The sequence below is a fragment of the Lampetra planeri genome, chromosome 2 (genome assembly GCF_965212315.1).
Source record: "Lampetra planeri chromosome 2, kcLamPlan1.2.h2, whole genome shotgun sequence".
NCBI classification, from domain to species: Eukaryota; Metazoa; Chordata; class Hyperoartia; order Petromyzontiformes; family Petromyzontidae; genus Lampetra; species Lampetra planeri.
Genome location: NC_136108.1, coordinates 22,880,074 through 22,907,752, shown reverse-complemented (window position 1 = coordinate 22,907,752; position 27,679 = coordinate 22,880,074). Strand labels below are relative to the sequence as shown.

Here is a 27,679-nt window from a genome sequence, read left to right as displayed (position 1 = left end):
CCTATTAGGGAACACTTTTCACACAATACGGAACGCACCCATTATAACGCGGAACGTGCACCGTTATAACGCGGAATGACCACCGTTATAACGCGGAATGACCACCGTTATAACGCGGAATGACCACCGTTATAACGGACGACGACGAACTTGTTTCGAGTGGTACAGTGATACAGTATGTGCAATAAAACGGTAACGCAGCGGCGTACCCTTCACTTATTTGTCGCGCTATCTTGCTGTTTCTGCGTAGTCCATCATATCTCGCCAAACTTTATCGCTACTACATTATTTATGGAGAAATTGTTTTTGCTAAACACGTTTTTCGCTTAACGTGGCACTTTCAGGAATGCATCTCCTATCGCGTTAAACGAGGACTTACTGTACCGAGATTGAATAAATGTCACAGATGTGATTTCGCGCACAGTTTTTGTCAGATTCATAGGCGTGGGGAAACCACAGGAAAGTGGAGAGGCGGCCAGAACCAGCGCCAACAATTTCCCAAGCTCTGTTTGATCTACATTGGGACGTTTGGCCAACTCCACTAACTAGTGATTATTACACACGTGGAAGGAGGCCGGAGTACCCGGAGAAAACCCATGCATGCGGAGTGCGGGGGTAATACTCGATCCCTGTACAGATGGAATACAGATGGGGATGAACCCACTTGCTGTGCTATCACCACACCCTGGCTAGAATCCAGGAGACGGCGATCTCACTGCCCCCACAGTGATGGGTTACAGGCCACGCGCCGCAGCACGGCTGGTTGTTCTTAGATTGACGTTGCATTTTTTAAAGATAAATGCAAGCATACAATGCATTCATGATGAGAAATTATCCTTGGCATCACGATTGAGGTTGCGACAACACAGACTACTGAGCAATAGATCAAAGACAAAGATCCCCCGTATAGCCTTAACAGACTGTAGTGGCAAATGCTGTTAGCGAGCACCTATGAAGGCCGTCACGGCACGGGCAGGTAGAAGGCCAGCACCACGCATGGCTGCCTTTGTCTCTCTAAAGACGATGTTTAAATATTGCACCAGGTACTCATTTGATACTGAGTCGACCTAAGGGAGGCCAAGGACCAGTTAGATCATCCTCACTGGTGTTGGTGGTGGCCATGAGTGGGAATCGAACTGGGATCACCGTGTTCGTAGCGGGTAATAAACACACACACATAGATTGTCTGCTACTGTTTGTTTTGTGGAAATATCTGGAAAATAAAAATGTTGATACACAACTAGGGTCATGCCCCATTCATTCATTCTGAAAACTTCTACCAAAATTCAAACTGACCCAAGATTCCAGAATGAAAAAAAAGTTTCTGACTGCCGGGTGGTGTAGGGTTTAAGTTATTTGGCCGGTGACCGAGCACTGAGCACCATGGACCACACACGCTCCGTCTCCTAGTCCTCGTGATTCGAGGCGAGTCCATTGTTCTTTCCCGAGCCGAACCTTCACCTAGCAGAGTCTACCGCACGGCACTGGCACACGCGTTGTGCAGTCCGGCTTGAGCCTCTCCCAAGCTAAGACTTCCACACACCTGGTGAAAGTATTAAACTAAACGATTAAACTATTTTTATTTCCCTAGGTAAAGCCCACTGAGCTATCTATCTCTTTTACAAAACAAATGATAGCTCAATGAAAGTGGCTTGTTGATTCTAAATGTGGAGGGAAAAAACGGAAAACAAATCCACGTGATCACGGGGAGAACATGCAAACTCCTAATATACAGGTGTCAGCTTGGAATTGAACCCACGATCTCCTGCATGCCAGGCGAGGGAGTTAACATCTCCTAGCCACCGTGGGGCCACCCCTCCTGCTCCACTCCAAAAGGGACGCATGTACCCACCTCATTGTCCAAGCTCGGATGCATGGAGGCTGTGGCGAGCTCCCTCTGCTGCCGCGCTCCCGTGGGGCCCTCCCGCGGCCGCGCGCGGTTCCTGAAGAGCGAGCGGCCCTGCGTCTCAGGCGGCCTTGGCCCGAGTTGAGGCCTCACGCTTGGTTTTCCAAGCGATGCATGGCCCGGCGGCCTCGTTTCGAACTCCACGCCGCCGCCGTTGCCCGCCATCGGAGCGTCAGTGCCGTGGCCTTCGACGGCCGAGTTGGAGCGAGCCAGCTTGGACTTGGGGTCCGCTGGAATGAAGTGGTTTGATGCACTCGACGACCTCCTGTGGGTGTGCGTGTCTGCATCTGGGCGGCGGGGAGAACGGGGACCGGAGGAGAGTGTGGTTGAACGTTTGATGTTCGTTTGACGTTTGCAACGAGAGCGCTTAGCCACGTCATTCTAGCTGCAATGTGGAGGGAAGCAATTGTGAACGTATGCGGTACCATTGGTTTCACTGTGAATCCTAAAAAATGTTCCGTGAAAACTCGCAAAGATGAGATTGTATGTATGTATGTTGAATTTGTCACACCGTATGTAGCCAACCGGGCTAATCGGAGGTGCGGGGGAAGGACAACAAACTAATCACAAAAAACTGTTTGAAATATATCAGATTGCAATCTATATTCTCTGCGAAACCAGTAGTAACCACACGTTTTTGCAATCCCTTTCCATTATATTACAATTTGAACGGCGTGGCCAAGAGCTTTCATTACGAATCTAAAACGAATATTAAACATCCAACCACACTCTCCTTCAGTGAGAACGGACAGGCTCATATGGGGCTCTGCCCACATTCACACAAGCCGCCTCATATTGAATTAAACACAACAATGTTCACCCCCCCTACCGACTGAAAGGAGATTCATGAGACTCATTGAGGCTTTCCTGGGCAAATGAGCGTTGTAGTAATGATAACAACAACAGGATCTTACATACGGTGCTGCGGGCATGAGACGACGGGCTGGTTCTGAGGATGGAAAGGCTTAATGAGAAAGTAAGAATTAAATGAAATATTTTTTTTACTAATGCAATCATACTCCGGTTTACGTCTCCCCCTTTAAAGCCGTTTTGCAAATACGTTTCACTTTATTAATACCAATACCCGATGTATATCGCCTTAACCCACACTTACATCACTGACAGCATCGTCGGTCAGTTCTCATTATCCGTCGCGTCTCAGCCTTTGTCTCCACCACCTACCATGTAAATTGCTTCGACTTATGTCGTTTCGATATTCGTCATCACACCTTTCAGGAACGCATCCCCGACGTAAAGTGGGGTATTGCTGTATTTTGATTGTGGTCGTATTATTGTGAGATGACGCTCGTTTACCAAAGGAAAGTCTCACCGAGTCTCCGCTCTATTTCAGGAGGGTCTTGCCAACTTTTTGCAGTAAGTGGAGGGTGCGATGTTGCTGCTGCTCTGTGCAGAATCCAAATTGACTAATTTGCGGTGCAGTTTTTTTTTAAGTGGTAAATTTGAAGCCACGATGCGAGCGCACAATGGCCTACTCATTTTTTTATGCAATCACGGGATCGTTAATATCCACCGTTAAGCAGGCGGCACATAGTAGTTTACGGTCAATATACTCGCAGTATTAACCAGAGTAGGCCTGCAGGATTCAAATCGTGAATCTGCTACAAGCAAGAAATGCATAACCACTGGGCCGCCTCACTGTGTGAGATGTTCACTATTCACTCCCGATGTTCAATATTCACTGCTGTGCATGTTGTTGAACTTATTTCATCCCGTACGTAGGCAACCATGCTACTGAGTTTACACTAACGATGTGCTTGATGTGATGGCGAGTGTGGTGGAGCGGGAAAGAGGGAGGGAAGGGAGCCGTGATGCTCCTGTTGGTGCCTCTCCCGACCTTCAGGTTCATCCAAGGGGGCTCCAGCGAGACGCCGGCTCACCAGGTCCGACATGGAGCGAGCCAGCGACATGCGGCGAGGAGACGCCACGCTGCAGGGACACATCACCACCATCACCATCGCCACCATCATTACCACTATCACCACCACCATCACCACCACTGGCTTGATCACCACCACTATCACTACCAGCGGCACCATCACCACCAACATCACCAACACCATCACAACCATCGCCACCATCACTACCATCACGACCATCACCACCGGCACCATCACCACCATCATCGCCACCACCAAGCTCGGTGAGAGCGAAGGTGTGTACGTATCCGTGAGTATCGGTGAGTATTAGTGTGGAGTCAGTGTGAAGGTGATTTTGTGTGTGTGTGTCATTAGAATAGCAGTTATCACACTGCGCTATGAACCCGAAGACCGGAGTTCAATTCCCGCTTATGGCCAACACCAGTGACAATTACTTGAACCAATTCAGGCCCCCACTCCCCCCCACCTCTTAAGTCGACTCAGCCTTAAAACGAGTATCTGGTGCAGTGTGTAAACATCAACACTGGGGAGACAAAGGCGGCCGAGCGTGGTATTGGCCACCCACAACCTTGTGTGCCGTGGCGGCCTTCGTAGGTGATGCTCGCTGACAGCCCTCGCCACAACAGTCTTTTAAAGTGTACCTTTCCTTGAGGCCGTTCTTCATGTCCTCCCCTGCTCCCGATGCCCCTTCACCTGGTGAGAAAGAAACAGACTTTTATAAGTTTATTCACCAGCGGCAAAATGCCCTGGAATTTCGCAATATTCAAGCCTTAATGGCCACACCAAAAAGCACAGCTCACCATCCCACCGCCGCCCCGCGACACGCAACGCCGGCACTACAATCCCCACGCACCGGCCGCGCAACAGCATCCGACGCGCTGTGTCATTTCGAGCTTTGGCACCTCTTTGCTTGGCAGGGCCCCCCCGCTTATTCCACACTTCCTCCCCTGATGGTTCGAGGTCACAGTCATCGGTAACATCACCACCGCTAGACAACGCGGCCCGTGCGCCACGCCACCGCGCGAGCCACACCGCCACATGCACATTCATCCACGTCACATGTGCCACACCGCTGCGCACGCACCACCACCCCGCGAGATTTCCGCGACACGTGGGTCACACCACCGCATGCACCATACTGCGACGCGCACGTCACGCCACAGGTACGCGTGCCACAACGCCCTGCGCCACACCGCGGCACGTGCGCCGCACCGCCTGGTGCGACCCACCGCCGCGCACACACCACATTATTCAGACCGCCGCGTGCGCCACACCTCAGCACATGTGCCGCGCCGCCAAGTGCGTCACACCGCTGAGTGAGTTCCGCACCACCGCGCGCGCTACACCATGCCACGTGCGTCACGCCGCCTCACTCCGCGTGACACACCGCGGCGCGTGTCCCGCGCCGCCAAGCGCGCCACACCGCCGCGCACACACCACATTATTCAGACCGCCGCGTGCGCCACACCTCAGCACATGTGCCGCACTGCCAGGCGCGTGCGCTGCACGGCCGGACTGTCACGCGCTCCGCTCCACCACGCGCGCTGTACCGCCGCATACGTCCTGCCCGCGTCGCCGCGTCTAACGCCCGTTTCGACTCGATCATTAAAAAGTGAAGGTCAGTTCACCATTCGTGTTGGTGCAGAGGGCCTGACCGGCCCCCCACCGCTCCTGGAACACGGCGTGCGCATCTCCAACCTGGGAAAAGTACGCGTGCTCCAGCCGGAGCCTCGCTTTCAGCAGACCTTTCAGCGTTGCCTCCGCTGAACAACTATCGTCCGTGTCACCTCGCAGTTTCTTTTTTCGCGTTTTGTATACTGCCATCTTGGCTTGCGCGCAGACAAAGTTTGCCAGGATGTGGCGCTTGTCCGCCCGGTACGGTACCCCGCATATAAAGACGCTCTTGTAGAAGGGCACCCCCAATTTCTTAAACACGGCTCCCAGGAGTCTGAACAGCGGGTCCAGCCGCGAGCACCCCACGTACTGGTGGGCGAGGTCCTCCCTCGCGCCACAGAACACGCACAGGTCTGATGCCCCCGGGGTGACCTTGCTGATCCACGCCGCCGAGGGCAGCGTCCAATGCGCCAGCCTCCACTGGAGGTCCCCGCTGCGCTTTGCCACGGGGGCCTTGTAGAGCTGTTTCCACTGGGGGGTGGTGTCGATCAAGGGAGAGAAGAACTCCCTCCACTTCGTGTCCGGTAGGTTTTCCAGCTCTCGACACCGCAGTGTTTTGACGCAGCAGTCGTACAGCACCCGCTTGGAGGCACCCTTGAGGGCCACGTCTCTGCAGTTCGCGAGCTTGAGCAACCTCCCTGCCTCACAGCGCCCGGGGGGCTGGATGCAGGAGACGCGCAACTCCTGGAAAGCGGGGGGAGGGGAGGGGGGGGGGGGAGGAGGAGGGCGGCGGCCGTGCGGCACCGCTGTCTCCTGGCGTTTCTAGCTGCAAACGCAGCTTCCGCATCGCCGCGATCGCCTCTCGCAACAACTTTTCTCCGGCCATCATGGAGCGGAGCCCAGCGGCGCCGCTCACCTCAGCTGCGTTCTTCCATTTGGAGCGGCCGTCCTGGCTCTTCACAAGATCCCTAACCGTTCGCACTCCTGCCGAGGCGAAACGGAGGGCCAGCGTTCCCTCCTCCTTGATTCCATCGAGGAGGCTATTGTGGAACAGGGGTTCGGTCATGAAGCCGTTAAGGCCGTGGTGCGGGCTCGCCCTGCTCCATTCCAGGCTCCGCCACGCCTCCAACAGGCTCTGGTAATAGCCCGGCAGTCCGGTGCAATCGACTAGGGACAGGTCCATAAGGAAGAGCTCCCTCCCATATCCCAGCCGCCCGCCCGCATTTCTCAGCAGGGCGAGGGCCAGCGACGTCCGGGGCAGCTCTTCTTGCTCATATAGCAAGTTTCTCACGGCCTGGAGCCTGAAGCTCATCACTCGAGCGGTGACGTCTACCAGGCCCTGGCCGCCCTCACCCACCGGCAGGCAGAGGACCCCTGGCCTCATCCAGTGCTTGCCGTTCCAGACAAAGTGGGCAAGCGACCTGTTCGCCCTCGTGAGTAACCAGCCCGGGGGTTGGAGGGCCTTGGCTCTGTGCCACAGCACCGAGGCTGCCAGGTTATTCCCTATGAGCACTCTCCCCCTGAAGGACATTTGTGGGGCAAGATGTGCCCACGCTCTCAGTTTAGCATCAAATACGTCGCTCATCTCGGTCCAGTTTTTGTGAACGACTTGGGGCTTCCCTAGGTACACTCCGAGATACTTCACGCCCTCACCCTGCCAGGTGACTCCGCCTGGGAGGAGCACGGAACTCACTGCACCTTGTGACCCCATCCATAACGCCTCACACTTCCGCCAGTTGACTTTGGCGCAGGAGGCCTTTTCATAGACCTCCACCGCCCGGCAGAGTGCAGCGACGTCCTGCGCGTCGTTGATCACGGCGCATACGTCGTCCGCATATGCGGAGAGCTTTATGACTGCATTCTCCGGCCCCGGGACCACGAACCCGGACAAGGTGTTTCTCAGGCGTCGCAAGAGCGGCTCAAGGGACAGGGTGTAGAGGAGCCCCGAGAGAGGGCACCCCTGCCTGACTCCTCTTGTCACGGGAACAGGGCAGCCCAGCCTTTGATTGATTTTTATGAGGCTGGATATGCCCGTATATAGGAGGTGCACGTGTGCCGTGAAGTTCTGGCCGAACCCTAAGGAGAGGAGCAGTCTTCTCAGGTACTCATGGCTTACCCTGTCGAACGCCTTCTCCTGGTCCATGAATAGGAGACCTGCATCCATGTCGTGCATATCGGCGAGGGAGATCACATCCCTGACCGTGCCGATGTTGTCATAGATGCAGCGGCCGGGGATGCAATACGCCTGCTCGGGTTGCACGAGCTGACCCACCACCTCTTTGAGGCGGTTTGCCAGCGCCTTGGCGAATATTTTATAGTCGGCGCACAGGAGGGAGACGGGCCGCCAGTTTTCTATGCGACGCAGGTCCCCCTTCTTAGGCAACAGGGTGACCACCGCCCTCCTGCAGCTCTGCGGGAGTTCCCCGTCCCGCAGGCTCTCCTCCAGCAGCCCCAGCAGGCAAGGGCCGAGTACATCCCAGAAGGTCTCGTAGAACTCAACTGGCAGCCCATCGATCCCTGGGGATTTGCCAGCTGCCAGACCTTTCATGGCAGTGTGCAGCTCCTCCAGGGTGACAGGGCTTTCCAGTTTGTCTCTCTCCGCGTCCCCCAGAGTAGGGCCCGCAGCTAGTAGTTCTTCAACTGCCTCGTCCTGTACGTGCTCAGCCTTGAACAGGTGTGAATAGAAGTCCTTCGCGATCCTAGCAATTTCCCCCTCGGCAGTTGCTGTCTTCCCCTCTGGGGTAAGCAACCCTGAAATGTTGTTCTCATTGCTCGAGGGTCTATTGCCTAGCCTAAAGAAATACTTTGAGGGAGAGTCCGTCTGTGCCAGGTGTTGCACCTTTTTGTGCACAAACGAACTATGTGCCTGTTGGTCCGTGACGGCCCTAAAAAGTCGCCGCTTCTCCAGCAGCACCTCGCCCTCGTTGTTGTGCGCGTCCTGGGCCGAGCCCATCTCAGCCTCGAGCAGCAGCAGCTCGCTCGCCAGGTGTTTCACCGTCTCCTCCTTGGCGGCGGCGTGCTGGCTCGAAAGCTGTAGACAGAGGGCCCTAATTTGCGCTTTAGTGTGTTCCCACCATCTCTGACCAGAGCTGAAACTGCTCCTAGTTGCTGCCCAGTGTGACCAACAGGCCCTGAATGCCTCCGTGAAATTTTCGTCCTCAAGCAGCTGCACGTCGAGTTTCCAGTAGGGGCAGCGACGCCTCTCCCTGGGGACTCGCAGCAGTGCTGAGACCAGGTGGTGGTCAGAGAAACCGGATGGGGTGATGTTGCTGCCCCCGAGCCGGTTAGCGCTGTCCGCACTGATGTACAGCCGGTCCAGCCTGGCGAGGCTCATCCTCCCCTGCAGGCCCGCGCGGCACCAAGTGTATTGCCTCTGGCCTGGGTGTTGCAGTCGCCACGTGTCGAGCAAACCCAGTTGCTGCACCATGTCGGCTAATGGCCGTGCGGATTCCGGGTGGGGCTCAGCACTATTGCGGTCGAGAGCCGGGTCGAGGGTGCAGTTCATATCTCCCCCCACGACCGTGAGCACCCCGTCCGCACTGCCTGCCTCCAAGGCATTCCGCAGTGTGCCGGAGAAAAAGCGTTTCCTCTCACTGGTCTTACTCGGCGCATAAACGTTGAAACACCGTAGCCTCGTGTTGTTTAACACGAAGTCTACAGATATCAGATGGCCTTTTTGGATCTCTCTGAAGGCCACGCCTTCCGGGAGAAACTTTGGACTAAACACAATTGCAACACCAGCGCGGTTGTCTTCTCCGTGACTGAAAAAGGTCTGACTGCCCAAGAGGTGCTGGCGCTGGGCCTGCAGAGTTGCGTCAAGGTGCGTTTCTTGCAGAAACGTCACATCCGCTTTCTGCTCGCTAATGAAGCTGCAGATGCGGTGCCACCTCTGATCGCTTCGAGCTCCGTTGCAGTTTAAACTCGCGATCCTTACACCTGAGGAAGCCATGGCTTTAGGCGTCGGCTTCAGCAACAGCATCAGCGGGGGGGCACTCCGGTTGGGACATGCTCCCCTTTCTTGCTTTCTGCATGAAACCCCTCAGCCGATTGCCTTCCTGCGGGGTGCATTTGTGCTTTTCCATGTCGCTGATGATTGTCTGCGCGACCTTCAAGAAGGCCTGCGCATCGGGGAAATAATCTCCGATGTCGACCCCCCGCTTCTTGTAACTAGTTCGGAGGAATTCGACAATCTTGCCGGGTGTGTACTCTCGTTTCTTCTTAACATGTGAGTAGCTCCCCTCACTCAAGTTGTCTTTTATCTCTAACTCCGACCCTCCGTCGTCTGAGTCTCCCGGCACGCTTGTGTGAGGCTCGGTGGTTACCTCTTCCAACGCACCGTGCCGATCGGAGGTGTCTTCCAACTCGGGCCGGCTCCCCTCTGCGGCCTCTGCCTCCCTCACCTGGTCGGGTGAGGAGGTGAGCTGGTCGTCACCCCCCGAGCGCCGTGTCATCGGCAGGCTCATCGGTGGCTTCCAGCACCCCCCCCCCTTCCGGGGCAGCTGAGTCTGGGTCTGGTGGTCGCCCCTCTGCCTCGGCATCAACCGGCCGGTGGGCCTCGTCAATGACGATCACCTCACCCTGTGGCTCGGCCTCACCGCCGCGCCCTGCTGTTGCGTTCGGGCGGTTGTCCCGTTCGTCACTGTCGCTGTTGTCTTTCTCGGCGGCGGCGGCGGCCACGCGTTTTGGAAAGGTGCCACCGCGCCCCCCCCCCCGCATTGCCTCCTCTCGCCTTCCGCTTTCTCGACTCAACGGCGGTGAAACCCTTTTCCCCGCCGTCAGTCATTGGCTGCGCGTGACCATCAGCAGAGTCGGTGGGGGTCTGCTGCTGCTGCCGCGGTGGCGGCGCCTGCTGCTGCTGCTGCAGCGGCGGCGACGCCTGCTGCTGCTGCTGCAGCGGCGGCGACGCCTGCTGCTGCTTCTGCTGCTCCCGCACTTCTGCTGCTGCTGTCTGCGCAGGCGGAGCTGCTTTTCCCCTTTCCTGTTTGTTTGCCGTGCAGTGTTTTCGGGTGTGTCCGACACCACCACACCCGTAGCACTTTGGCGCGGCCGTGGAGGCATACACGGTATAGACGTGACCATCAATGGTGTACTTGAAGTTCACATCCAATTCCGTGTTGCCTTCCTTTAAGATCATAAACGTTTGACGCTGCAGCGACAAAACGTGTGCTAGCTTTGGGTCTTTCGACCTCAAAGGCAGCATAATTATATTCGAGATCACTGTGCCGAAGCGCTGTAGATCTCGGCGCAGTTCGGTGCCCTTGAGAAATGGCGGCGCACCTGAGAGCATCACCCTGATGGCGGGCGACGAGAGCGGGGTGCACTGCACAAACAGCCCTTCCCCGACGTCGAGCCCCGTCTCTACCAGGCGCGCCACCATACTCTCCTGGGTCACGTACACCACCACACCTCGATCTTGCCTTTGGGCGGTGAGGATGCCCGCATGGCCCACACACGTGGCCACAGCAGCAGCGACGATGTCGGCTGTGATCTCGGGCGGTGGATAGCAGATTAAACCGTTCCTTCGCGAAAGACACTCGAGCCTTGGATATTGCGCCATGGTGGAAAGGCAGCAGTAACCGCAGGTCTTAGCGAGAAAGGGAAACGAAAAGAACGATGACTCTCCCTTTCAGGCCAGGCACAGGCTCTCACCTGAGCCCAGGCCTCTGTCCGCTCACCTGGTGGAGCAGGAGCGACCACTAGGTGTGGCCTCTCCGCACGGGGGCGAGAGAGAGAGAGAGAGAGAGAAGAAACAGAGAGAGGGGGGTCACGGGGCACGGGGTCAGTACAGCCACCGTGTCTCATGGCCCGGTGTGTAATGCTTTGTGGAAACTGTCACAAGATGCCCAAAATAACACAAACTCTCCTTAAACAGCATACAGCATAGTCAGTGAACAAAATGCAATGGCAAAATTACTCGGAATGGCAAATCCGAGTTTAATTGTGCACAGCATAGAATACAATAGACATAACCGTATATTGTAAAGCCTTACTCAACCCTTATGCCGTGGGCGGCAGGGTGATGGCACAGTGATAACAGTATAGCCTAGGTTAGATTCCTGACTCGGGTGCCCCTCTGTGTGGAGGTTGTATGTTCTCTCCCCTGTTTTGAATGGGTTTCCTCCTGGTTTCCTCCCATAGATAGCTATAAAAACCCTCAATTAGGATTACACGCACCAGCAACATTGCCCCCCCCCCCCCCCACTGCAAAACCTGGCAGTACCCTCCTGAAAAGTAACAGAGACTTTCCTTTGGTAAACCAGCGTCATCTCGATAATAATTGGGCCGTCGATTGCAGTGGGATTTACTGATACGAAAGTCAAGGGTTCTCTGAGGTGCCAGGCGCCACGTGGCAAATAAACCCCTGCACCATCAATACAGGGTGGCGATGTGGGGAGGCCTTCATCCAGCAGTGGATAGACAATGGTAATGACAATGAGTCAATATGACAAAAAATAATTCAAGGCTCTAAATGTGTGCAGTGTGTCTTATGACGCAGTGCGTCTCATGGCCCAGTGTGTCTCCTGGCCCTGGTGTGACCTCATGCTTGCGTTGTGGAGGTGCAGGGAAGAGGGGGAGGCTCACACCTGTTCTGGTGCTCCGCAGGAAGCTAATGGTCACCTCGAGCTCGCCGCGCCCCCCCGCCGTGTCGCCGCGCCCCCCCACCAGCGCGTGCCACCTAAGGGTACAACGACACCCCGGGGTCATGGGCATAGCCTCACAGCCTTATACAGGGGCAGTGTTCAGTCTATGATCAGTATTGGGTCTGCGGGCAGCGTTGGGTCTGGGCAGTGCTGGGTCTGTGGGCGGCATTGGGTCTGTGGGCAGCATTGAGTCTGTTGGCAGTGTTGGGTCCATGAGCATGTTGAGTCTGAGAATAGGTTTTCCCCTTTTTTCTGACAACAAAACAGGTGTTAAGATGTTAAAACACCAAACTGAAACATTTTACAAGGAATAATGTCTGCATTAACCACAATACTTGTGGTCAGAATGCAAAAAAAAGAATACTCTGATAATATATGCATTGTTTTTGAAATTGATTGGTCCACACCAGAGACAGCTCACTTTTGAGCCTAGTCTCAAAACGGTGTTAGACCAAAGGACGCCAAAAGGCGTACAGCGCAAAGACAAGCATCATCAGAGTAATGAGAGCTCGGGTGAGCAGTTACATCATGGGATCTCCTTTGCCAGTACCAAAAAAATTAGAATTGGTTATTATCAGAGTATGTTTTTTGTTTGCATTGTGGTTAATGCAGACATGATTCCTTGTAAAAGGCTTCAGTTTGGTGTTTTAACATCTTAACACCTGTTTTGTTGCCAGAAAAAAGGGAAAACCTATTGCAGTGTTGGGTCTATGGGTAGTGTTGGTTTTATGGACAGCGTTGGGTATATGGGCAGCGTTGAGTCTATGGGCAGCTTTGGGTCGATGGGCAGTGATGGGTCAATGGGCATATTGGGTCTATGGGCAGCATTGAGTCTATGGGCAACGTTGGGTCTATGAGCTGTATTGAGACTATGGGCAATGGAGAAGAGGTGAAGTTCCAAGAGAGGAACGGAAGAAGGTAAGGAGGGGGACCGCCGAAATCCTGGGTTTGAATAACAGTGGCCATGCGCACGGCGCATCCATCACTCACGCGGCACGCGTCCTCGCCTTGTCCCGGTAGATCTCCTCCAGGGCTAGCACCACTTTGCCCAGGCACTTGTCCGCCCCCAGCATGACCCTGTGCATCACGGCGAGCACCAGCAGCGGCGAGTGCCTCGCCTTCGCCTTCTTCGCTCGGCCTCCCTCTCGCTCTTCTGCAGCATCGTGAACCGCCGCCTCGCCGTTGCCGTCGCCGTCTCCACCGGACCAGCGCTCAATATCGAGTGTGCACTCCTCCAGCCACTTGGGGTCAGAGCTCGGCCCCTGCACCGAGGTGCGGTAGAGCTGCGTGCCCAGGCTGAAGGTCACGTAGGCATTGGCCTCCCGGCCCAAGCTGCGCGCCTGGCGCACCAGTACGTTCACGTGCGTGGGGTGCCACGCCATTGGCGCCGGAGGGGAGACGCGGGTCAGGTCCGAAATCACGCCGGGGTCAGAAGGCACACCTGGGCAATGAGACACTGGGCCATGAGACACACCTGGGCCATGAGACACACCTGGGCGATGAGACACACTGGGCGATGAGACACACTGGGCGATGAAACACACTGGGCGATGAGATACTTAGGCCATGAAACACACCTAGGCCATGACACACTGAACCATGAGACACACTGGGCCATGAGACACACTGGGCCATGAGACACACTGGGCCATGAGATGCAACTATTACCATACAGAAGAATATAATACATATCAGCACTCCACTCCCCCTATATCTGCGTAACGTGAGAATAGGTTTTCTCCTTTTTTCTGTTAACAAAACAGGTGTTAAGATGTTCAAACACCAAACTGAAGCCTTTTACAAGGAATCATGTCTGCATTAACCACAATACTTGTGGTCAGAATGCATTTAAAAAACATACTCTGATAATATATGCATTGTCTTTGAAACTGATTGGTCCACACCAGAGACAGCTTTCTTTGGAGCCTCGTCTCAAAAGGTGTTAGACTAGAGGACGCCAAAAGGCATACAGCACAAAGACAATCATTATCAAGAGTAATGAGAGCTCGGGGTGAGCAGGTACATCAGTACCAATATATGAGGCAGACATGATTCCTTGTAAAAGGTTTCAGTTTGGTGTTTAAACATCTTAACACCTGTTTTGTTGCCAGAAAAAAGGGGAAAACCTATTCCCAAATTTTGGTACTGACAAAGGAGGTCCCATGATGCCCGTGTAACGTTTCATGTTTATGTAGCTTGGTATTGTAGACTGTAGTGTGATCAGGTTGGAGGTCATCTGCGTTTGAGCCGATTCGTACTGCAGGGAATTTAATATTCAACTCTAAGTTGATCTCGATTTTAAATTCCTAATCTGATACAGTACAGTTTTTTTATTCTGATTTCTATTCACTTCATTTCTGTAAGGGTTTTTATGTAATGTTTTAGCTTTTGTCATTTTGGTGACCCAAGTCACCCTTGAAAATGAGAGTTACTCTGGTGCCTTGAGTTATCGCCTGGGTAGTTAAATACACCTGAACTTTAGGCTGCTCCCACATCGTGTGATGTTTCATTTTTCTCCAGTTCTACTTACAGCACAAATGGTGTCTTACGATGCAGAGCCAATTTCATTCACAAAATCTCTGCTGCGAGCAGTGCACAACCCTGTGTCAGAAAACGATCATGGAAGACGAAGTCACAGAGCTACCTCAAGATTCGATGCAAAAGGTCGCTTAATTCACGATCAGTTTCCTTCCCGTGCTAATAACGCATCGGGGCATTGTCAGAGATGGGATTGAGCCGAATTAAGTGACTTAACGAATTATGAGCGCATACATTGGTAAACTTGAAACACCGGTCTAACCACTACCGGCTGAGACCCAAGGTCTTGAGACCCAAGGTCTCAGCCGGTAGTGAAAAACAAACTGCACCACCAGCGATGTGTAACGCTGATACACACGGGAACAGTGCCTGTACGGCTCAACAGGGACTCGCGTGCCGAGCTGCCAGCCCCACCTACTCGATCACTAGACCCTCCCATTCCTCAGGTAGCCCCTCCCTTATAGCCCCGCCCCAATGCTCAGGTAACCCACTAATCGGGTTGCTTTGCCCGGAATTTGACCAATACATTGGCAAATATGAATGATATCTTTGTAAAGATAACAATATTGTCGGGTGGTGGAGGGTTACTTGGCGCCTTACGTGGGACGTGTTTAACAATTATCGGGCTCGTGCAAGGTGGGACGAGTTAATTAGTGTGATGGATGAGGAGGAGTAAATTGGTAAATGCGGAAAAGACGTCGCGTGGTGGTTCGGTCGCGAGGACTGGAGATTGGGGAAACCGTGGCTTGCAATCCCGGCAGCCACCAAAACGTGGCATTGGTTTTTGAATGAACTTTATACAATTAGGTGGCGTCGTCATCCCAGAGCGCAGGGGACGCCCGCTCTGGCCGTGAATGCTCGTGCAGTTACGCACTCAACGATTTACTTTTGGGGGAGGAAATGTTTTGACGGAATGACTCGGTCGCCAATCCCCACGCACACCAAGAACGCGCGCGTGCTGGAGTCCTTGCCGATCTGTGCTCGCCGTCCCTTCAGGGTCACTTTGCCGAAGGCGCGTGAATTCTTAACAAACTCGCGTACAGATCAAACCACAGACACACACACACACACGACAGTACAAAGACAGACAGACACACCCACGCACCAACGCGTAAAATGAATGCACGCGGAACTGGTCAGACTGGACGGGCGGCAGTCCAGTCGGTACACAAGAGAGCGAGCGGTACCCTGCCCATCAAGGCGCCGACATTCACAGAATACTTGGCCAGCTGCATAGCCACATTCTTTTATTTGTGTCGCTTGCTTTCGTGGGGTATGCACTATATTTAATAACAGACACACGAGGTACAGGATTGTATGTACTCGCCACTGGCATCAGCTGATGAACAATCATTCATGAGCCACTCACGACTGGCACAAGACGCACGCGCGACGGCGCTGTAGCCACCAGCCTGCTTAGCCCTCTGGGCTTCCAGGCCAGTTGTGCCAGCCTCAGACTGGCTAGGCACGAGCTTCAGCCTTAGTCCACACTCCACTTCAACTTCATACCTTTCACGTCTATCAAGCAAGCCGAAGCCTGCTGGAGAAACGCCACTTGGCGCCCTGATGCCACAGTGTGCTGGGGAGGAGGGCACGTATAATGAGCTGCTGAGCTCCGCTGCGCTTGACTGATGATGCTGGCTCACCTGCCCCCTGCCGCGAGAGAGGTCTTGACAAAGCGCTTTTCAAATTCCTCTCGCCCAGCTCTTCAGAAGCGCTCGAGCTGTTACGGGTTTGGGCGTGGGGTACAACATGGGGTCGACCATGGGTTAGCAGTGTTGCGTGTTTAAGCGTGGTGGGTTGGAGAATGGGATCGAAATCGCTTTTATTTCCATAGATTCCTGTTCCGTAACTCATTATACGAGCAAGCTAACGAACATATTAATGTTATTTGGGCATAACACACCTATTCAGCATCATAATGTAGGCCTCATTCTCTCACTTCACAGCGCCCATTGTATGTGCAGGCAGCGCGAGCCCACGAGGTTTCTTGTAAGGTGGAGGCGTGGGGCCACTTCGTTCGGGCAACGTGAATCACCCCACCTCACTGACCTCGTCATCGGCCATGGGGAGGGATGAGGAGCCGAGGGGCTACGTGCACGGGGCCCTGCCTGGGGAATGAGAGGCGCCTTCATGCTTGGGCTTGTGAGGTGGCCATATAGCAGTACAGAAAGGAGGATTAAATCCATCCGTGCGGCGTGGATTAAGGGTTACCCCCAGGGGCGGTTTCTTCATTAGGGCGATTGGGCGACGCACCACCAATGTCATTCAACCACAGAGTCACGCTAGCCGTCACTGTGCCTCTGGATATAGTCCAATCAGCGTCATGCTACGTCCTGTGGAGTACCGCCTCTTTTTGGGCGATTTCCCTCCAGCTGAGAATTGCCCCGAGTGGTCCCATAGACTTACATTCAAAGATGTTTTTTTTCGAATGGGGGCGCTGCAATGCATTCTCTATGGCTTCCGGGAGGGCTCGCCCTAACGTGCTTACGTCATCATACGTGCTTACGTCATCATACGTAAGCACGTTTCATCCAACAATATAATTTGTCGCCACCTAGTGGAATCTTTAATAAAAGAAACTTGAGTGGTTTGTTTTAACAGTGAGTATAGAAACAAACAAGATGTATTGAAAGAGTCACTTTATTTTTCATTAATATTAAAGAAGTGAAGTTGCCTTTACATGCTTGAGCTGTTAATTTATCCATTGCATGGGTGGACCTTATCCTAATCAATCATCCAGACATTTGCCCCCCCTGAGAGATTTTGCAGGAGCCGCCACTGGTTACCCCCTCTTACGCATTGAGTTTTTCGGTAGTTACGCTCGCTACTCATAGCAGCAAGAAGGGCCTGGGTTCGATTCCCAACTCGGGCGCCTTTCTGTGTAGAGTTTGTATTCTCTCCCTCTGTTCTGCATGGGTTTCCTCCTGGTTCTCCCGTTTCCACCCATAGATAAAACACACACGTACAGTTGAACTGGTAATGGCCAAAACATCCCAAAGTTGAAAAATTACCTGAAAATTACTCAGTTGGGATTTAAGAGAGCAACATCACCCCCGACTAGGAAAACGTGACAGGACTCTCCTGAAAAAAGTATTTCGACTCAGTGAGGTTTTCCTGGATAAACCATCGGATTAAACTAAGTAAATGATAGCTAAATTTCGATTTAAAGCTTTCGTGACTGCAGGGATTCATCTTCTTGGTTCTTTCGGTAAAGTCACGTAGAAGGGAAGTAATAAAATAATAAAAATAAAACATAATAAAACAATTCTCACGACGTTTCGGCCACAACGCAAGCAGCCGTCCTCAGGCGAAGAATGAAACACCACCAAGCTTGGAGCGTATATTTAAGCTGGGTTAGAGGGGGGGAGGTGGGAAGAAGAGCGCCTAGACAAAATAATTTGCATATCAAGAGGAATTCAGCATATGGAAAATGCGTAGGAGGTGGGCTGGGGGGGTTCCAAATCAATACTATGCCCGTGCATTATGCAGGATTAGCAGCATCAAAGGGGGGGGGGAGGGGGGTAGCATTAACAAAGGAAAGGAATGTTAATAGTATGTAGCTGCAGTTACTAAACCACCACGTAAAAAACTAAAGTATAAACTGGATAACAAACTAAAGTATAAACTACATAGCATCATCAGTATACTTACTATATTCTACAATAAGCTGAGTTACTAACAGTAAGTAATACATACAAAATTCTACGTTGTAAAAAATTATATAATATGCTTCCATCTAAACTTTATTCTCTTACATCACACGCGTCTATACCGTACTATATACTGCCATAGACAAACCCAACATTAAATTACATACTGTATTGCTATAAACCACCCTATACCTTATACATTTTAATATAACACTATGTATTATTCTACCCACCCTAATGTGTATCGAAATGGTTTATTACGTCCTTCCAGTGATTGCTAAGCCAGAATCCATCTTCTCGGTTAAAATTGTCTCTGTGTTTGTATATGTGGATCGCCTCATGAACGAATCTCTCATGATAGCCAGATGGCTTGCAGAGAACCTCTGTCTTGGAGAAGTCAATGTCATGTGAGCCCACTGAGTTGTAACAGTGATCTGCCACGGCTGAGGTGTTTGTCCTACCGTGTTTCAGGTCAGCTTTATGTTCACGGATGCGGTCCGAGACATGTCGTTTGGTTTCCCCAATGTAACTGCTACCACAGAGGCAACTTAGTTTGTAGACACCAGGGTACTGTATGTCTGGAACCACATCTTTTACAGATGGTACCAGATCACGGATTTTATGTACTGTGTTGAATCGGACCTGGATCTTGTGTTTAATCAGGATTTTGGAGATCTTTTTTGTGACCCCAGCAATGTAGGGTAAGGTGATGGTCTTGAAAGGCTCCTCAACAGGATCCTTCTTGATGGTTGGAGTGATGGCTTTGCGGATTGTGTAGTCGGAGTAACCATTAGCCTTAAGAGCTTGGCGTACGTGTTTGAGTTCACTGGAAATGTGTTCATGGTCGGAGATGCATTGGGCTCTATGATATAGAGTCTTGATGAGGGAATTCTTCTGGGATGGATGGTGGTGGGAATCCGGTTTTAGATAAGCATCCGTATGGGTGGTTTTCCTGTAGACAGAGTGGCTCATTGAACCATCAGGTCTCCTTTTGATTAGGACATCCAAAAAGGGTAGCTTGCCATCATTTTCGACTTCCATGGTGAATCTGATGGCTGGGTGGATGGAATTGATGTGGTCGAGAAATTGGTCTAGAGCAGGCCGGCCATGTGGCCAGATGACAAAAGTGTCGTCTACGTACCTCTTCCATAAGGTCGGGCGTAGAGTGGCAGTCTGGATGGCGTCCGTCTCAAATTTCTCCATGAAGATGTTGGCTACAACCGGAGATAGGGGGGAGCCTGACACCATCGCAATCATTGAAGACTTGGTTCATCAAGGACTGAATGATGGGATACCCCCCCTGGTGAGACACTGCTTAACCAATACATACTTCACCTGGAATGGAACCTTCTACAAGCAAATTGAGGGCACCCCAATGGGCTCCCCCCTATCTCCGGTTGTAGCCAACATCTTCATGGAGAAATTTGAGACGGACGCCATCCAGACTGCCACTCTACGCCCGACCTTATGGAAGAGGTACGTAGACGACACTTTTGTCATCTGGCCACATGGCCGGCCTGCTCTAGACCAATTTCTCGACCACATCAATTCCATCCACCCAGCCATCAGATTCACCATGGAAGTCGAAAATGATGGCAAGCTACCCTTTTTGGATGTCCTAATCAAAAGGAGACCTGATGGTTCAATGAGCCACTCTGTCTACAGGAAAACCACCCATACGGATGCTTATCTAAAACCGGATTCCCACCACCATCCATCCCAGAAGAATTCCCTCATCAAGACTCTATATCATATAGCCCAATGCATCTCCGACCATGAACACATTTCCAGTGAACTCAAACACGTACGCCAAGCTCTTAAGGCTAATGGTTACTCCGACTACACAATCCGCAAAGCCATCACTCCAACCATCAAGAAGGATCCTGTTGAGGAGCCTTTCAAGACCATCACCTTACCCTACATTGCTGGGGTCACAAAAAAGATCTCCAAAATCCTGATTAAACACAAGATCCAGGTCCGATTCAACACAGTACATAAAATCCGTGATCTGGTTCCGTCTGTAAAAGATGTGGTTCCAGACATACAGTACCCTGGTGTCTACAAACTAAGTTGCCTCTGTGGTAGCAGTTACATTGGGGAAACCAAACGACATGTCTCGGACCGCATCCGTGAACATAAAGCTGACCTGAAACACGGTAGGACAAACACCTCAGCCGTGGCAGATCACTGTTACAACTCAGTGGGCTCACATGACATTGACTTCTCCAAGACAGAGGTTCTCTGCAAGCCATCTGGCTATCATGAGAGATTCGTTCATGAGGCGATCCACATATACAAACACAGAGACAAATTTAACCGAGAAGATGGATTCTGGCTTAGCAATCACTGGAAGGACGTAATAAACCATTTCGATACACATTAGGGTGGGTAGAATAAAACATAGTGTTATATTAAAATGTATAAGGTATAGGGTGGTTTATAGCAATACAGTATGTAATTTAATGTTGGGTTTGTCTATGGCAGTATATAGTACGGTATAGACGCGTGTGATGTAAGAGAATAAAGTTTAGATGGAAGCATATTATATAATTTTTTACAACGTAGAATTTTGTATGTATTACTTACTGTTAGTAACTCAGCTTATTGTAGAATATAGTAAGTATACTGATGATGCTATGTAGTTTATACTTTAGTTTGTTATGCAGTTTATACTTTAGTTTTTTACGTGGTGGTTTAGTAACTGCAGCTACATACTATTAACATTCCTTTCCTTTGTTAATGCTACCCCCCCCCCCCCCTTTGATGCTGCTAATCCTGCATAATGCACGGGCATAGTATTGATTTGGAACCCCCCCAGCCCACCTCCTACGCATTTTCCATATGCTGAATTCCTCTTGATATGCAAATTATTTTGTCTAGGCGCTCTTCTTCCCACCTCCCCCCCTCTAACCCTGCTTAAATATACGCTCCAAGCTTGGTGGTGTTTCATTCTTCGCCTGAGGACGGCTGCTTGCGTTGTGGCCGAAACGTCGTTTGAATTGTTTTATTATGTTTTATTTTTATTATTTTATTACTTCCCTTCTACGTGACTTTACCGAAAGAACCAAGAAGATAAATGATAGCTACTCCAGTTTCTTCCTATGTGCCACTCGTTAATGGATATTGAGCCAAACGTCCCAAAGCAGGGCCCTCCTGAAATAGCCTTGAGACTCGGCGGGGCTTTTCTGGGTGAATAGAGGGCATTACAGTAAGTCCTTTTTTGAACACGGGATGAGGTGCATTCGTCCTGAAAAGTACCACGTTAAGCGAAAACCGAGTGAAGCGAGGAATTATCGAGTTACTGAAGCACATTTGCATTGCAAACTCAGCCTACAGTCATCCCATGACAGGAACCGAGATGAGGGTACGCTGCCGCCTTACTGTATCATTCCACGTATTGTATCACTCCACTCAGCCGCGCAGCTCAAGAAAGTAGCTCATCGTCAACCACTCATAAACCGCGTTATAACGGTGCACGTTCCGCGTTACCAATAGAACTGCGTTATAGCGAAAACATGTTGTATGAAAATGCGTCAACCGATGACTTATAATGTATATACATGGAACAGACTTTATAAAAAATATATTCTTCATACTTGTTTACGTGGGGTTGCGATCCTGAAAATGTCCACGTAAAATGAATTCGCGATAAACGTAAGGAATAACGGTCAAGGTGGGGATGCCGTTCCAGCCCATAGTCTTATTATTGTTCATTTGACAGTACACTGTTTTAGAAGTTTATTTTTACGTATGTATGTTGAACTTTTTCAAATATTGTGTGTTTATAGATTATTTCTATGAATACACGATGTGTGACAGTCATCTAAATATGAAGTGAGTGAGAGGGAAAAGATGAGGGAGTGAAATGACGTTACGCAAGCAACTGTACTACAATACCAGTACCACAGGACTACAGCACCAACTTCCAGCATCACAGAAAGCTGCCATAACGCGAGACTTGTGTTATAGCGAGTAGTGCATCATGCGCTAGACTCACATAGCGAGTAGTCCATTACCCACTAGACTCGCGTTATAGCGAGCAGTCCATCATGAGCTAGACTCGCGTTATAGCGAGTAGTCCGTCACGCACTACAATTGCGTTATAGTGAGTAGTCCGTCACACACTAGACTCGAGTTATAGCGAGTAGTCCATCATGCGCTAGACTCGCATTATAGAGAGTAGTCCATCACGTACTAGACTCACGTTATAGCGAGTAGTCCCTCACCTGTTAGACTCGCGTTATAGCGAGTAGTCTGTCACGCACTAGACTGGCATAGCGAACAATCCGTCATACCCGAGACTCGTGTTATAGCGATTAGAACGTGACACCCTAGACTTGCGCTATAGTGAGTAGTCAGAAACGCGCTAAATTCGCGTTATAGCGAGTAGTCCATCATGCGCTAAACTTGCATTATAGCGAGTAGTCCATCACGCCCTTGACTGGTGTTATAGCGAGTATTCCGCCATGCCCTAGACTCGTGTTATAACGAGTAGACCGTCACACACTAGACTTGCACTATAATGAGTAGTGGGAATCGCGCAAGATTCGCGTTATAACGAGTAGTCCGTCACGTGCTAGAATCATGTTATAGCGAGTAGTCCGTCATGTGCTAGACTCACGTTATAGCGAGTAGTCCATCACGTGCTAGACTTGCGTTATTGTGAATAATCCGTCATGCCCTAGACTCGTATTATCGCGAGTAGACTGTCACATTGTAGACTCACATTATAGCGAGTAGTTCATCACCCATTAGACTTACGTTATAGTGAGTAGTCCTTCATATGCTAGACTGGTGTTATAGTAAGTAATCCGTCACCCGCTAGACTCGCGTTATAGCGAGTAGTCCGTCACGCGCTAGACTCGAGTTATAGCGAATAGTTCATCACGTGCTAGACTTGCGTTATTGTGAGTAGTCCGTCACCCGCTCGACTCGCGTTATAGCGAGTAGTCCGTCAATGTGCTAGAATTGCACTACAGCAAATAGTCCGTCACGCAGTAGACTCGCCTTATAGCAATTATTCTGTCACACGCTAGAGTGAGTAGTTCATCACGTGCTAGACTGGCATTATAGTGAATAATCCGTCATGCCCTAGACTCGTATTATCGCGAGTAGACCGTCACATTGTAGACACATAGCGAGTAGTTAATCACCCATTAGACTTACATTATAGGGAGTAGTCCTTCATATGCTAGACTTGCATTATAGTAATACGTCACCCGCTAGACTCGCGTTATAGCGAGTAGTCCGTCACGCGCTAGACTGGCATCATAGCGAATAATCCGTCATGCCCTAGACTCGTGTTATAGCGATTAGACCGCCACACCCGAGACTTGCGCTATAGTGAGTAGTTGGAAACGCGCTAGACTTGAGCTATAGCGAGTAGTCCGTCATGCACTAGACTTGCATTATAGCGAGTAATCGGTCACCCGCTAGACTCGCGTTATAGCGAGTCATCTGTCACGCGCTTAACTTGCGTTATAGCGAGTAATCCCCCACACCATTGACTCGTGTTATAGAGAGTAGTTGGTCATGCGCTAGATTCACGTTATAGAAAGTAGTCGGTAACGTGCTAAACTCGAGTTTTAGAGAGTCGTCCGTCACGCGCTAGACTGGCGTTTTCTCGAGTATTCTGTCACAAGCTAGACTTGCGATATAGCGAGTAGTCCATCACGTGCTGGACTCACATTATAGCGGGTAATTCATCACCCATTAGACTTTTGTTATGATGAGTAGTCCATCATAGCTAGACTGGTGTTATAGCGAGTAATTTATCACGTGCTAGACTTGCGATATAGCGAGTAGTCCATCACGGACTAGACTCACGTTATAGCAATGAGTCTATCAGGTGCTAGACTAGCGTTATAGCGAGTGATCCATCACACGTGAGACCTGTTTATAGCGAGTATTCCCTCACACCCTAGACTTATGTTATCGCGAGTCGTCCATGACATGGTAGACTTATTTTATAGCGAGTAGTCGACCACACACTAAACTGGCGTTAAAGCGAGTAATCTGTCATGCCCTAGACTTGATTATAGCAAGTAATCCGTCATACCCTAGACTTGGTTATCGCGAGTAATCTGTCACATCCTAGACTCGTGTTATAGTGAACAGTCTATCATGCTCTAGACTTGCGTTACAGCGAATAGTCCGTTACAGGCTAGACTCGAGTTATAGCGGGCAGTCCATCATGCTCTAGACTCGTGTTATAGCGAGTAGTCCATCATGTGCTAGGCTCGCGTTGTGGCGAGTAGTCTGTCACCCGCTAGACTCACGTTATAGCGAATAGTTCGTCACACCCTAGACTCGGGTTATAGTAAGTAGTCCGTCACATGATAGACTTATGTTGTAGTGAGTAGTCCATCATGCGCTAGATTCGCGTTACAGAGATTATTTGGTAACGCTCTAGACTCGCGTTATCGCGAGTAATCCATCATGCCCCTGACTGACGTTATAGTGAGTAGTCCGTCACACTGTAGACTTACGTCTAGCGAGTAGTCCGTCACATCCTAGACTCGTTTTATAGCGAGTAGTCCGTCACTTGGTAGACTCGAGTTATAGCGTAGAGTCCATCCCCCGCTAGACTTGTGTTATAGTGAGTAGCCCGTCACATGGTAGACTTATGTTGTAGTGAGTAGTTCATCACGCGCTAGACTTGTGTTATAGTGAGTAGTTCAACACATGTTAACCTGGAGTTATAGCGAGTAATCCGTCACGTCCTAGATTCGTATTATAGCGAGAAGACCGTTACGTGCTGGAATTGCTTAATAGTGAATAGTCCGTCCCTTGATAGACTTGCGTTATAGTACGTAGTCCGTCACATGCTAGACTAGTGTTATAGCGAGTAATCCGTCATGCCCTAGACTTAGTTATAGTGAGTAATCCATCACGCCCCAGACTTGCGCTATAGCGAGTAGTCTGTCATGCACTAGACTCACGTTAGAGCGAGTAGTCCGTCACACCCTAGACTTGCGCTATCGCGAGTGGTCTGTCACGTGCTAGACTCGCATTGTAGAGAGTAGTCCAACACCCTCTAGACTCGCGTTATAATGAGCAGTCTGTCACACCCGAGACTTGGTTATAGTAAGTAATCCATCATCCTCCAGCCTTACGTTATAGTGAGTAATCCGACATGCCCTAGACTCGCGTTATAGCGAGTAGTGCATCACGTGCTATACTCGTGTTATAGCTAGTAGTCCATCACGCGCTAGACTTGCGTTATAGTGAGTGGCTCCTAACACGCTAGACTCGAGTTATAGCAAGTAGTCTATCATAAGCTAGACTCGAGTTATAGCAAGTAGTCCGGCACACGGTAGACTTACATCATAGCGAGTAGTCCGTCATACGCTAGACTGGCATTATAGCGAGTAATCTGCCATGCCGTAGACTCATATTATAGTGAGTAGTCCGTCACGTGCAAGACTCACGTTATAGCAAGTAATCCGTCATGCCCTAGATTTATGTTATAGCGACTCGAACGTCACACGCGAGACTGGCGTTATAGCGAGTAATCCGCCATACCCCAGACTGAGGTTATAGGGAGTAGTCCATCACACTGTAAAATTACGTCTAGCGAGTAGTCCGTCACACGCTAGACTGGCTTTATAGTGAGTAGTCCGTCACATGGTCGACTCGAGTTATAGCGAGTAGTCCGTCACATGGTAGACTTACGCTGTAGTGAGTAGTCCATCACGCCCTAGACTCGCGTTGTAGCGAGTAGTCCTCCACCCGCCAGACTCACGTTATAGCGAGTAATGCGCCATGCCCTAGACTCGCGTTGTAGCGAGTAGTCCGCCACCCGCTAGACTGGCTTTATAATGAGCAGTCCGTCACATGGTCGACTCGAGTTATAGCAAGCAGTCCATCACCCAATAGACTTGTGTTATAGCAAGTAGTCCATCACATGGTAGACTTAAGTTGTAGTGAGTAGTCCATCACGCACTAGACTCGCGTTACAGCGAGTAGTCGGTAATGCGCTAGACTTGCGTTAAAGCGAATAGTCCGTTACACGCGAGACTCGAGTTATAGGGGGCAGTCCATCATGCGCGAGACTCGTGTTATAGCGAGTAGCCTGTCACGTGCAAGACTCGCGTTGTAGCGAGTAGTCCTTCACCCGCTAGACTCGCATTATAACAAATAGTTCGTCACACCCTAGACTCGGGTTATAGCGAGTAGTCCGTCACATGATAGACTCGCGTTACAGCGAGTAGTCGGTAACGCGCTAGACTCGCGTTATAGCGAGTAATCCGTCATGCCCTAGATTTATGTTATAGCGACTCGAACATCACACGCTAGACTGGCTTTATAGTGAGTAATCCGCCATGCCCCAGACTGACGTTATAGTGAGTAGTCCATCACACTGTAGACTTACGTCTAGCGAGTAGTCCGTCACATGCTAGACTCGTTTTTATAGCGAGTAGTCCGTCACATGGTAGACTCCAGTTATAGTGAGCACTCCATCACCCGCTAGACTTGTGTTATAATGAGTAGTTCAACACGTGTTAGCCTGGAGTTATCGCGAGTAATCCGTCACGTGCTAGACTCGCGTTATAGTGAGCATTCCGTCACACGCTAGACTCGCATTTTAGGAGTCATCCATCACGCGCTAGACTCGTGTTATAGCCAATAGTGGATCACGCTCTAGATTCACGTTATCGCAAGTAATCCGTTACGCCCTAGACTCGTGTTATAGAGAGTAGACCATCACAAAGTAGGCTCACGTTATAGCGAGCAGTCCGTCACGCGCTACATTTCGATATAGCGAGTAGTCCATCATGGACTAGACTCACGTTATAGCAAGAAGTCCATCAGGTGCTAGACTAGTGTTATAGCAAGTAATCCGTCACGCGTGAGACCTGGTTTTAGGGAGTATTCCCTCACACCCTAGACTTACGTTACAGCGAGTCGTCCGTGACATGGTAGACTTACTTTATAGCGAGTAGTCGACCACACACTACACTAGCGTTAAAGCGAATAATCCGTCATGCCCTAGACTTGGTTATAGCGAGTAATCCGTCATGCCCTAGACTTGGTTATCGCGAGTAATCTGTCACACCCTAGACTCATGTTATAGCGAATAGTCCGTTACAGGCTAGACTCGAGTTATAGCGAGTAACCCGTCATGCCCTAGATTTATGTTATAACGACTAGAATGTCACACGCTAGACTGGCGTTATAGCGAGTAATCCGCCATGCCCCAGACTGACGTTATAGTGAGTAGTCCATCACCCTGTAGACTTACGTCTAGCGAGTAGTCCGTCACACGCTAGACTGGCTTTTTAGCGAGTAATCCACCATGCCCTAGACTCGCGTTGTAGCGAGTAGTCCATCACCCTCTAGACTCGTGTTATAGCGAGTAGTCCGTCACATCCTAGACTTGTTTTATGCCGAGTAGTCCGTCACATGGTAGACTTACGTTGTAGTGAG

The 27,679-nt window shown here is 50.8% G+C and overlaps 1 protein-coding gene across 4 annotated transcripts in view; it reads right to left on the bottom strand.

Annotated features, from left to right (window-relative positions):
- Positions 1–27,679, bottom strand: part of LOC144730075 (rab11 family-interacting protein 2-like) — a 44,109-nt gene that overhangs the window by 4,731 nt on the left and 11,699 nt on the right. The window contains exons 1-7 of one of the 4 annotated variants that reach the window (XM_078610617.1): positions 16,244–16,323; positions 15,484–15,620; positions 13,050–13,500; positions 12,003–12,094; positions 4,446–4,497; positions 3,762–3,853; positions 1,853–2,193 (exon numbers count right to left, since the gene is read on the bottom strand). In XM_078610617.1, coding sequence (XP_078466743.1) covers positions 1,853–2,193; positions 3,762–3,853; positions 4,446–4,497; positions 12,003–12,094; positions 13,050–13,441 — 969 coding nt within the window. In that variant the 5' untranslated portion in view covers positions 13,442–13,500; positions 15,484–15,620; positions 16,244–16,323. The other 3 variants (XM_078610605.1, XM_078610634.1, XM_078610626.1) reach the window with 3 other exon arrangements.